The following is a 12,864-nucleotide window of genomic DNA, read 5'->3' as shown; positions in this document are numbered from 1 at the left end:
CCATGTGCCCACACACACACGAGAGGAGAGGCCCCAGCCCACCTGGCCAGCAGGCACAGCTGTAGCCCTTGATTCCCTCCAGGCACGTGGCACTGTTGTGGCAGGGGTCAGAGGCACACTCCAGGATGTCCAGCTCGCAGTGGGTCCCCTCGAAGCCAGTGTCACTGCAGTCACAATGGTAGCTGTGGGGCACCAAACAGAGCAAGGCATCAGCTCAGCCTCGGACAGCAAAGCCCTGGGTGAGGAATGGGCAAAAGAGCTCAGCTGTCAATGCTCACACCACTTGTGTTCACACCTTACCCAGGGAAACGTAAATTCAGACACACAGGCATGTTCTCAGCAGTTGCCTGTGCTGTTCATGCTCTGCAAATCACTTCCCTATGTTTGTTCCTCCCTTCCTTTAAGCACTCCTGGAGTTCTGCTGCTGGGAGGGGGCTTCTCCCTTATTGCCACAAATCATTGTTATTGCTACTCAATGTACAAAACACTAAATCCAATTCCCCCCACAGCTTTCTACTCTGATTTTCACAGGCTGCACTGAGTAGGCCTTTAGATCAGTCCTGATGTCTAATTGCCCCCCCACCACTGGTTTCTCACCTGTTAATGAGGTCGTGACATGTCCCGTTGTTCTGGCATGGCTGGCTCTCACATTCATTGATGTCCACCTCACACTGGGCTCCTTGATAACCTGGTGCACAGGTGCAGGTGTAGAACCCAACATGATCATTGCACAGGGCCCCATTCTGGCAAGGGTCTGAAGCACATTCATCTATTTCAGTATCACAGTTCACACCTTTGTTAAGAAAGAGAAAAATATCTGTTACGAATTCACAGAAGTATATATGTGCTGCCTGGAATTGTGAGATGAAATCACAAGAGTGATCTTGTTTTGTCATCAGTTATCAACCCCAGCTGGCTACCAGAGTGATCTCTACCTGCTTCTCTGAAAATAAATTCCATTTATTTCAATTGTTTGTAACTTGCTTTGTGATACCCAGGAAAAAAGCACAAAGGAGTGCAAAACATGGGCTACAGGGATACCTGATGTTAGGAAGTGATTTTATTGGGAAATCCTATTAAAAATACAATGCTAGCTCCTCTACTGGTCTCAGCAAGTAACACCTGTTTGGTACAAAGTCCCAACCTCCCTGACAGCACACGACCTCATGAAAGATTTCTATGCAATTATCTTATCGATATTCCACCTCTTTGATCTGCCTGTGGCCTGGCATCACCTCCAAACCTTACTCAGTACAGTGCCACCTGCCAATCCATCTAATCTGCCCTTCTTGGCAAAGGCTCCCCACAGAGTGGGCATGGCCATCCTAATCCTGGTGGAATGTGGGCCCCCTAATCTAGTTCAAACCCCTCGATACCCACACAAAACTTTCTTCACCCAAATTCCAGCTGCAAGCACCAGGAAACAACCTGGCCTTGCCAGCCAATGGTGCTCAAACCTCTGGATGAAGAACTAAATCCCACGGCTAAGCCTCATGACTGACATCAGAATAACTTGAAGCACAACAAACTCCTCCAGACGCCTGGGTCACTTTATTGCTCCTTTGGCAGGGAATCCCACAATCCTGAATTGAGGATTCAGCATAAAGATAAAAAAGGAAACTGATTTGCAAAGACAGAATTATGCTTGATACTCAAAATCACCAGTAACCTCAGGGCCCACATAAAAAAAATCTGTCTTGTTTCTCCTTCATCTCTCTTCATTTTTATCAGAGTGAGTCAGCATCAGGGACTACATTCCTAATGTTGTAACTTCTCCTCATTCCACTGGTAATCAGCAGCATTCCTTCACAGCAACTCAACTCCTTAAACACTTCAGTCTGTGAACAGGAGGAAGGCTGAGAAAGTTCATGTGCGAGGTGGTACCAGGCAGGCACGGCCACATTCCGCCCCACTGCACTCCGATAAGCAGGGCTGGGGGAAGGAGAGCCCCCCACTGCCTCCCTCACAGATAACCCACAGGTGTGGATTCCTCTCTGAGTCACCATTAGCACAGATGCACAAAAGAGAAACACTTAAATCATATGCCAAATAAACATTCGCAAGGCATGAAAGAATTGGAAATCTCCAGCTAAAAGACACTTTTTTCCAAAAGACAAGTACTTCCCTTGGAAAAATCCTGCTGGACAGGACCAAGAACTACAGGCCAGGTCAGCAGAGCTAAGTTTTACCTGGAAACACTAAGTACCCATTTCCTGATGATAACTATCTTTTTACATTATCTCCCTTAATTTTATGCTGAGAACTAATCACAGCTACCCTGTGCCTATAGCTGTGTTCAGTCTCAGTCCACTCTTGGATCCCCTGTCTCTCAACACCTACAGCAACACGGAATTCAAAGCCTCAAGCACTGCCTGGAAGCTGCTGCCAGCAGCCCTAGAGCATTGCTCAGAACCATGGCCAGAGAGCCGCAGCGAGGCACGGAGCAGCCCCGCGGAGGCACTGAGCAGCCCCGCGGAGGCACGGAGCAGCCCCGCGGAGGCCGTACCTGCATAGCCGGGCGCACACCGGCACTCGTAGCGGTCCATGTGGTTGAGGCAGGTGCCCTGGTTGCGGCAGGGCCGGGACGCGCACTCATCGATGTCGATCTCGCAGTGGGAGCCCTGGAAGCCGGGCACACAGAAGCAGCTGTACTCGCCCGCGCTGTCCCGGCAGATGGCCCCGTTCCGGCACGGCCCCGACGCGCACTCGTCGATGTCGTGCCCGCAGGTGGCCCCGCTGAAGCCGGGCCGGCAGAGGCAGCGGTACCCACCCGCGGCCGCCACACACGTGCCGTTGTTCAGGCAGGGGCGGCTGGAGCACTCGGAGCTCTCTGCCGGGCAGCCTTCGCCAGCGGGGCCCGGCTGGCACCTACAGCTGTATCCAGTTGGGCTATCCACACACTCCAGTCGAGGGTCTGTGCAAGGGCTGCTCCTGCAATCAACACCAACACAGCCAGCACCTGCAGAGCCAGGTGTGCACACACACTCGTAGTCCAGGAGTCCTGGAGTCCGGGTGCAGGTCGTGTGGGCAGGACAGCCGTGTTCAGTGCAAGCATCATAGAGGAGTTCACAATTTATGCCCGTGTAGGCTACAGGCTCCACAGGGCAGGTGCACTGGTAACCCACTTCCAAATCCTTACAGCTCCCCCCATTCTCACACGGGGACGAGGAACAGCCACTGTCATTTTCAGAGTATGAAGTTCCTGATGAGAAAAGAGACTTTCTGTTAGTCAGAATTTCTACCTCTAAAGAAAAAATTTCTGCCAGTGCCCACATACAGCATGGAGACTGCCCACCTAAATTCCACACAACAAAAGGCTGCGCTAGCCAGGAGATGAGGATGATACTGGAGAATCAAACATTTACTATAAAGAAGACAACAGCCCTTCATTTGGCGGCAATGAAAAATCCCTTGCCAAACCAACTATTTTACTTGTGCTTATTCATCCATGAGTGACTTTGAGAGCAGTGACACATATCACCTTAAATCCATTCACGAGATTAACTTAGTGTAAAATTCCATGACCCCTTTCACTGGCAGGGCACAGCATTTGTGCCTGGAAATCCAGAGAGGCAGGATGAGTTCAGGGATTGGCTGCAGCTCTGTATGTCCCAGCTGCTCCTTCCGGGGATACAATTTTTTTCTCAGCTAACCCAGACGTGACTTGAAGATGCTCCCATAAATAAGGCAAGGCAAACTCCAAATGGGCACATTTATAGAGTCTCTGATTCCTTCAGGCAGCTCAGGTTGATAACCACTGACCCTCACCCTCTCCTCATGTTTGACATGTAAATTTACACAGCAGGACAATTTTAGCAAGGAAGAGCAGAGACTGCCGAGATCACCGTGCTGATGGCATTTTGGATCAGTACCTGCTGAGCCAAAACACAGTTTAACAACCAGATAATCAGGAACTAATGTCGAGACGAGATTCCCCTAAATCTGGGAGCATTTGGATGTGAAAAGTTAATTCACACTGAGCCACAATGCCTTGCTGTCCCCTCAAAGGCAGTTTAAAAGGCTCTTGCCCCATTAAGCAACTCCCCCCTCCGGAAATGTGATGGGATGTGCCCACTGAACTGCAAATTTAGTTCATATAAATGAGATTAAGTAGGATACACCATATTAAAAAATGTATTCAAAACAGATATTTCAAATGGAGCAGAATGGAACAATAGGAGGAATCCTCATTTCTTTTCCAAAAGGAATTTTAAATTTACTTTGTAAAACAAGGAGCAGATTGGCCAAAGGGCAGGACAGCCCAGGGGACAGGAGATAACGGTCTTTATGTTAGAATTAGGATACATATCCTGGATTCAATGCCACAATTAAGCACTTTCCAAAAGAATAAACCAACAAAAAATTAAATAAAGGGACAAAGGCAGTGGAAACAGAGAACTTCGACTTCTACAAAGGCAAGTCATTAGCACCTCATCCCACTGTGGCCTTCTGAGATCAGAGCTTTTCATTCTGCTCAGTTCCAAGATAAATAAGAGAGAAGCTATGTGGTAGAGATAGCCCAGCCTGATTCCTCTGTAAGTGTTATGAAACATCCAAACTTGGAAGTAACTCTGCAAACAACTATATAGCAGATGTTTGGAAAATGTCTATGAGAAATGGTCTCAAAGCACAGATAAAGCTTCTGAGAAATTGCTACTGGTGAGACAATCCAGACTTCCCTGGTGCTGGAAGTCAAGCCATCACTCCAAGCCTTTGGGCAAGCAGCTCTTCACCCTTTTTGCTGCCCTCTCTTTGTAGCCATGGCCCAGGCAGTGACAGGCCTCAGGCTCTGTGAACCCCACAAAGCTGCAGGTGGAGAGAGGGCAGGATCCCACATCCCTGCAGCTCCCTCAGCTCCCCAGCATTGCTCCCCAGCTGATCTCCACATCCTCTCACTGCTGCCAGCACTATCCTGGCCCAGTTTTAGGCAGTTTGCCCTGCTCCTTATCCACCTCCGGTAGTTAATCTGTGTCAGTGGTGTTCTAGCAACTCTGCCCCATCAGCTTCTCAGTCTTTTTGTACCTGAAGGTGGAGTCACCGACTTCAGGGCCTGAAAGGGATTTATAGGAGACTTCGGTTTACAAAAGCCTGCCCCTGGCCTGACCTCCCCCAGATGCCTCCCACCAAAGACTGTAGTGTTTTTAAGTCTTCTTTTAAGAGGCAGTGCTGCTGGGGGAGGGTGCTCAGGGATTTAGGCAGCCCTTTCTCTTCCCAGCATCATCTCCATGGCCCACCCCTCCCTTCCCCTCTCATGTGATGCTGGGGAGAGCTGCTGAGCCCCGAACTGTCCAGCAATCCCATTATTCTGCCATCAACCCTTTTATTCTCAGATTCCTAGTCAGGCAGAAAACAAGGATGACGGAATCTGCCTGGAATCTCTGTGGCAATTAGAGTGGAAGCCCAGGAAACTATTCGCAAAAGAGCTTTACTAGGCAGGAGATATGAGCCTTTGTAGGCTTAATGAGTAACCGGCCCCTGCCTGCACTTTCCGGAGGCCAGGAGCACAGTTTGGGACAAAAAAAGGAGTCTGGTGCATGTTGGGAAGGAGCTGCAGCACACTCCACCAGCAAAGAAATTGCCATTTCCACAGAATCCCCAGGCACTGCTGGCACAGCCAGGCTGAGTCACTGCCAAGGCTCACGTGTGGCTTTCTGCTTCCATGAGAAGAACACAGGCAAAATGCTCTTTTGCAAATAAAGCTAAACATCAGAGCCCTTTGCTATTTCCTGCCTTTCTCAAAGTTCTTTCACAACAGACACACCTTTTTGTACCTTTTCTGGTTTGGCCCATCATATAGCTCAACCACAGACAGCACAAAGCTTCCCTAATAAGTGCAAAGACAGCAGTGAAGGAACAGGGAGAACTCTGGTCTGCTCAAAACTCACTGCGACCATGAACAATAGCACTGGTTAATAGATGTACTTCAGCAGGACAGCATTTTGGAGGAAAATGTTCATTTTCTGGAACAGATATCCTGAAGTAACACGGCAATACTCACAGGGCATGCATGGAGCAGGCTGAGGACAATGCAGTGTAAATCACAAGAAATACAACTTATCTAAATAACTGCAAATTATTCTGTGAACTGCAGCTGGCAGAAAATCCCCCACGTGTTTGACTGCCTCACTGGAGGCTTCAGGCACACTCACAGCACAAACCCCACCCTGTATCACACAGTCCCCTGTACCCAGCACGCCTGTACTAATATGGAATATTTCCCAAGGACAAAACATGGCCCTGTGGGAATGTATTCCAACCCTAATACTCCTTCCATGGCAGTGCTGAACGTCTGGCTTGACAAAGAGCACATCTGATGATTTTATTCTTTTCAACCATCAGTCCTAGGGCATACACTTACTGTTCTCAGTTTTGGAATAGATTAATATATGAATGTGAATAGCACATTAATATGCACCAAATGTTAATAAGAAAAATGAATAAATTAGTTTTTCTTCCTGCACAATATATCAACCATGAAAACATGTAGTTCAGATCATGCTGTTTCATGAATACTGTGAAAATCAGGTCAAGGAAATCACTGAATGACAAGTTTCTAGTTTTTCACCAAAGTAGTTGTTGCTGGATTAACAACGACATTCGGAAGTTTTTCTTTATGTTTCACAAGAAAAATACAAATTAGTGATATTTGTAAGGAAAAAAATAATTAGAAGTGTATTATAATCATACCACCCTGCAAGCCTATGCTGAATTGAAACTGGAGGAGACCACAGCTCCTTTGAAGAACAGTTCCAGACATTTAGGGGTGGATTAGGAGGAACTTCAAAGGCTACCAGAGTCCCATATAAAGCATTCATTGAGCCCAGGACAGGGCTGGGTTTACACTTTAAAGGTAGCTGACAAAGATTTTCCCCAAGCCATGAGGTTTGTGACCTTTTGTAACACTTTAAGGCAAACAAGGCGTAGTACCAGGCTCTGTTTTAATAATTGACTTTAATAATCTTATACTTTATATCTGAACTATGTGATCTTGTCAAAGTTGCAACAACGAGTATTTTGACCACAAAAAAATCAGAAATTAATGAGAAGTTAGGCAATTATTTCTGTGATTGGAGATGCTGCTTTAGTATTACTCACTGGCTTCTATTTTGGGGGTTTGGTTTTCACAAGTTTGTTTTCTCAGAGTCTTGGGTAACTGATAGAGGATGGATGTAGTCAATCTGCAGACACTCCTGACCTCCTAGAAGCTGCTCAGTGCTGCACTGATAACTACCTTAAAGGTGTCTTACTGATCACGTACAATTCCAGCAGGGAAGAGGCAGCACTGGGTTCTCGCAGTTTCCTTTTGTACTGAAGGACAGAACAAAAACCAGAGCAGAGGCAGCGGTACCTACGGGAAATCCCCGTCCCTGAATACCTGTCCATGCACATGGACATGGTGAAGTATGAAAATGTACCATCATCACCTGTGCACAACAGTCACAACCACAGACACAGCTCCCAGAAAAGTCAGGCTGCCAGAATGTTATTTCCTGGCCTAGTAGATCTGAATATGAGCTTGGACAAGCTAGATCCACCTCAAGTGGAAAGAAGCTTCTTCAGATGTTTTTCACCTGCCCTACTCAGTATAATAACTGAAAAAAACCACCCCAATTTACAACCAAGAGGTGAGAACAGCAGGATTCTCAGAGCACACAGGTGCCAGCTGCACCACAACAATCACGGAGCTTGAGGGATATCCAATTTCCAAAACCACGACTGGTCAAACCCCAGCCTGGGGCAATTCTCACCAGTCAGGCTGTGCTCCTGCTGCTCATCCCAGCACACCTCTCACTGGAGAATAATCCTAAAGCCAAGAGTAGAAAAGGAACCCTTCCACCAGAAGAATTCAGAGCAACACAACTACTAAATAAACTCTGAATAAAGAGGAATAAAGGAATGGAGAGTTAGGTCTCCATGACAACAGGAAGGCATGTGCTTATATTAGTAAATCCCTGCTGACCTCTGCTGATCTTTCCCTGTCCTGGTCAGTGTAAAGGATTAGTGAAAGGGGACACACTTTGTTCCCAGGATCCACACAAGCAGAAAGGGAAATGAACAGCCTTGAAAAGGGGCTTTCATATCCACCCTCTCTTCCCCACCCCTGCTCACTTTGGAAGGACAGCTGTGGAAGAAAATGGCAGGATAAAACCAAATACTTTTTCAGGAAGCACCTTCCATGTACCTGCTCAGGGTACAAGGCCCCTTCAGGTGGCTTCACACATCCCTAGGGCTTTATAAGCCCCATTTCTTTCTTGACACACAGAGATTAAAACCTTTCTATCCAGACCTGAGCTAAGCATCTGCTCTGAGCAATACCAGCACCAGAAAACATGGCCGTGACTCTCTGAGACTGCTGACAAGCTCATGATGTGCTAATAATTGGCAGTGATATTTCACCTACCCCAAAAGATTCCATAAACTGTATTCCCTGTCCTGTTTAACACAGTAGTGGCACTTGTGACAGCTGCTTTAACAGCAGGCTTTTCTATTTAGCCTCAGAAAAGGAGATGTGGGAATGGGAAACCCTCCAAAATACCAATGTTTGATCACAATTGCTAAGCCCCTGGGCTGCAGCAGCTTCCCACCACCCAGCTCTGCTGCAGTAACTTGGTGACTCTGAGGCCCACAGTCAAGATCTTCCTCCTCATTTTTTAAATGGCAGAAAGGATTCTGAGATATATCTGCCGGTTGAAATGAAACATTATTGTTACTGTCTCCGGGTATCATCTTATTATCATCTGATAATTTATGTGAAGCAGGACATGGCACTATGACTAAAAAACCACAAACCCTGAAAATAAAGATTAGCTAATCCAAAAGTAGCACTGGCAATCAGCAGGCAGGACTTCTAAGACAATACTGAATAAATGGCCTGACAAAATGCCAGGGATCCCAGCAATGCCAAGAGCGCCTTTTGGAAAAGTCAGTTTTAAAAAGAGCCTCACTATTCATGACTTTGATGTCTCTTGGAGAGTTTTGGTGGGTTAAACACCCAAGGCCAGTGTCTCAGCCAAATACCAACTTCAAGGCATCTCCTCACATTCTTGCACACAGGCCAGATTACAGTTTTACCCAGATATGGTGTGTCCATCACTTCTCAGACTGCTTCTGACATTGTTTCTCTTTGTTACTTGAGACCAACAAATTCCACTTCACATTTGTACATGAGGTTTTTGTTGTGACAGAGTTTTTCATGCCAGATATATGTACACAGCCTACTGGTGTAAAATACTTGTTTAGAATTTAGAAAAGCCTAGACCTAGACTTCCATTTATTCAGGCACGAGAAGTGTGGCTCAGGTTGTTCTTGTGAAATACGCAGAATATTTACCCCCTCAAAGAAGGAGGATGGTTATTCCTGGCTCTCTGCCCCCCAGTTTGCCCAGTGAATTGCTAAAAGGTGCCAAACAGTGGGCACCAATCCACGGGGCCCAGCAGTGCCAACATCACGGCCCAAGGCATTAACAGCATTAGTGAGAAATACCACTTCAGGGAATTGGACTCATTCTTACCACAGAACAAGCCAGCTAGCTTGTGCTCATTATCTGCTCACAGTTTTACTGCAGATTTGAAGGTGTAACTCCTATTATCATTCTTCTAGAACTGGGAAGAAGACAGGAGCTATGAATCCCTGGTTTATGACAGCATTGAATATATTGCCACCATAACTCTTTGATCTTCTGTGCCCAGTATTTTCCCTTAATGAACACTCCTCCAAGCTGACCTTCATGCTTTACATATTCTCTGATCTTTCAGCCATTTCCACAGATCAAACACTGGGACAGGGACTTTCCTGTGTATTCAGTTCACCAGAGTGAGTCACAGGCTTTAATTTCCAATTCTTATTTAAATATACTGAAAATGAACAAAACAGCTGGAAAGATTTGTGTTGTTTGTTCCCCAGTTTTGAAGTAAGACTTAAACTGTCCCTGTGTCCGAGCTAATCTCAAGAGCTGGCATTAGAGCTGATAGCAGAAAAGGTTTGTCTTGCACATGCTCTCCCTCAGCAGGTGTCCAAAGCATCTTCCAGGCAGAAGGTATGTGAATTCCTGTGCCTGCAGACGGCTGGAGCTGTGGGAACAGAAGTGAGAAGACACTCCTTCAGCCCTCCAGAATCTCTTTTAAAGACAAGGAATTAGCTGGGAGCTATTCTATTGTGTTCCCATTACACAGGCAGCAGCAGTAAAAGGGGAGGTGCAGGCTCTGCCCCTCAGGGGTTTCTTTTAAACAACTGCAGATTGTGAGGATCTGCCTGCAGGATGCTCTGATGGGTACAGATTGCACCAGGTCAACTGCATTCTCAGGATTTCCACCAAAATTTTGAACAAGTAGCTTAGGCACTCTCTGCTTCAATGACATTTAGACCCAGTCAATTAGAAATAAAAGTAGTGACGATTTATAAGGGCAAGAAAAGACATTTCTTTATGGCCTTAAAAACCTGCAAGTGCTACCTAAATAGCACCATTCACTCCAGTTCAAATCTGTCAGAATTCCCCTTGCAAAATAGGAGCAGGTGAAAAGACTATGAAAATCAGCACTTCCCTCGAGCTCTGCTGGCTCCAGCAAGAAGAGTCACCCACCTGCACTCAAAAGAGCACCAAGTTCTCACTAAATCAGTGCTCCAGAGAAGAGCTTTCTCCAGGAGTGAAAAGCCACAAGTGCAGCGGGCAAAGAGCCCCAACCCCCCGAGCCACGGCCTGGCAGCCCCATGCGGGAGATCCCTCCGTGCACCGGCCTTGCCTCTGCCCAGCACAAAGCCACCGTAATTGCTTCACACTCCAAACCAGTAGCTATGGTTACTAGATACAAAAGACAGTCCTGCTGCTTCCCTGTGGCCAGAGGAATTCCAGGCACTTGGAGCAAACACACCAGACAAAGAAACTGGTACAAAGAAGAGAAAAAAAACCCAAAAAAGACAAAAATCACAACATATTTTGACTTTCACATTCATGGTCTGAGGTGGTCAGAGCAACAGAAACTTAGGAGGCTTCAGAAGGAAAAAAAGACTGTTGGGGAATCAGATGAAAAGCTGAAAATTTTCTCCAAATCTCAAAAATTACATAAACATCACCTATTAATGCAAAAAAATGCACAGTGTCACGTTCAGCAGAAACAAGCAGAGAAAAGGCCCTGACTGTGTTTTCTCAATGTTCTCCTATTTTACATTCATTTCTTCATGTCCTGGATCATACCTGTACTTGCTCAGTGGGAACCAAACCTGACTTGCAGCTACAGGTAACTGTCCTGGCCGTGCTGAGGGCAGGATAAGGAGACCAGTCCAATCCCAATCATACTTTCCAGTAAAAGGCTGGACATGTTCCTGACATGACCTTATAATCCCTAGATGACTAAAACAGATGTCTAGGCCCAGCAGATTTCTAGGCATCTATTCCAGAAGAAACAGAGATATCTTTTTCAGGGAACATGAGATATTTTAAACAAGGGTGTCAATGGAACCCAAAGACAGGGTCTTGGGAATTTTGAGAATCTCAGCGTACTCAAGCAGATTCTTTGGCTATAAAATAAGTCTTCAGTGTGGAAAAAACCCACAAAATAAAACAACTCCCCATAGACTCTTTTGTTACCTCATTGCTTCTTGCACTTTGAGGATGGATCTGCTTTTTCCAAATTCTAAGTGGAGACACTCCTGTCCTGTGATCTCCCTCCACATTTTGTACCAGATGTATCTGGCACTACACTCCCCTAGGTACCATCCTATTGTGCTCAGATGTATTTCTTGAGCATATAGGATGGAAATAAAGGTCTGTGTTTCTTCTGTGTGAGCACAACCAAAATATTCAGACCTTTCCAATGGAGAAGGTGGGTTACTATAATAGGTAAATACTTATTTATATGAATACTTAATTATTTAGTTCTTGTGAATAAATGCAAATATACATGTGCACAGGGAGAGAGAGGAAAAGAGGCAAGAAATAAACAGAAGGAACAACACGTCTAGAATGAAATGCCTATTTATCTTCCTGACAAAAGTTTTCAGGCTACAAATCTACCTGTAAGATGCCAATTTGTTCAATATAAGGGCGGGTCACAGATTTGATCCAAAGTTATTGCATAGTAGCTGGGTAAGAATCAGGCACAGAAGACAAAAACTTACCCCAGAACAAGAGGAAAAGTGGCAGCAGGAGAGCAGCACTGTATGGCCGGGAGGTAGTTTTCTTTAATTCCATGACAAACGTAAGAGTGGCCGTTCTAAAGCCCTCCGGGGAGAGACAGGAGCTGGAGGCCAGCAAGCCCCTCCTGTGGCCACATCACGGCGCGGGGCGGGCGCTCCCCGGGCCGCAGCAGCACCGAGCCCGCGGACAGAGCCCGCAGCCCGCAGCCCGCAAAGCCCGCCTGGATCGCGCGGAGCGGACTGCGGCCCTGCCCGGCAACCGCAGCGGCTCTGCCCCCAGCGCCGGCAACACACCTGGGCTGGCCCCCACACGCCTCAGAGCCCGCCCCGAGGCTCTCCGGAGGATGCCGAGCTCTGTATCGGCTCACACGGACAAACTCCGCAGGAGCATCGAACAGAGTTTTCTGAGAGAAGCTGCCATGTTCAAAGAGAAATAAGACAAAAGCACTCTGTTAACCCCAAAAAGCAGAGTTAGTCCACATTAATCTTTACTACTGTCTCATCAAGATGGGTGATACCACAGGTCAGGCGAACTCATAAAATGTACAGGAACCCTCTTCCCAACTGAGGAACAATTACAGAAATCAACAGAGGTGCAAACCACAGGCACCAAATCACACCACCTTTAGATACACGGGTTCAGTTTTAGAAGTGGAAAAAGTTATCAGTGTGCATTGTTTAATGACAGTAACTGGAAAAAGACAGCCCACACTCAGCTGAGACCTACTAAGT

General features: G+C 46.6%; 1 protein-coding gene across 1 annotated transcript in view; it reads right to left on the bottom strand.

The window, feature by feature from the left end:
- CRB2 (crumbs cell polarity complex component 2) overlaps positions 1-12,360 on the bottom strand; it is a 30,892-nt gene extending 18,532 nt beyond the window's left edge. The window contains exons 1-4 of the mRNA XM_030286832.4: positions 12,115-12,360; positions 2,507-3,202; positions 598-793; positions 43-182 (exon numbers count right to left, since the gene is read on the bottom strand). Of these exons, the coding sequence (XP_030142692.4) occupies positions 43-182; positions 598-793; positions 2,507-3,202; positions 12,115-12,187 (1,105 nt within the window). The 5' untranslated portion in view covers positions 12,188-12,360. The remainder of the gene's footprint in view (positions 1-42; positions 183-597; positions 794-2,506; positions 3,203-12,114) is intronic.
- Between the last annotated feature and the right edge of the window lie 504 nt (positions 12,361-12,864).

Source organism: Taeniopygia guttata, chromosome 17 (genome assembly GCF_048771995.1).
Source record: "Taeniopygia guttata chromosome 17, bTaeGut7.mat, whole genome shotgun sequence".
Classification (NCBI taxonomy): domain Eukaryota; kingdom Metazoa; phylum Chordata; class Aves; order Passeriformes; family Estrildidae; genus Taeniopygia; species Taeniopygia guttata.
This window is presented reverse-complemented; position numbering and strand designations above follow the sequence as displayed.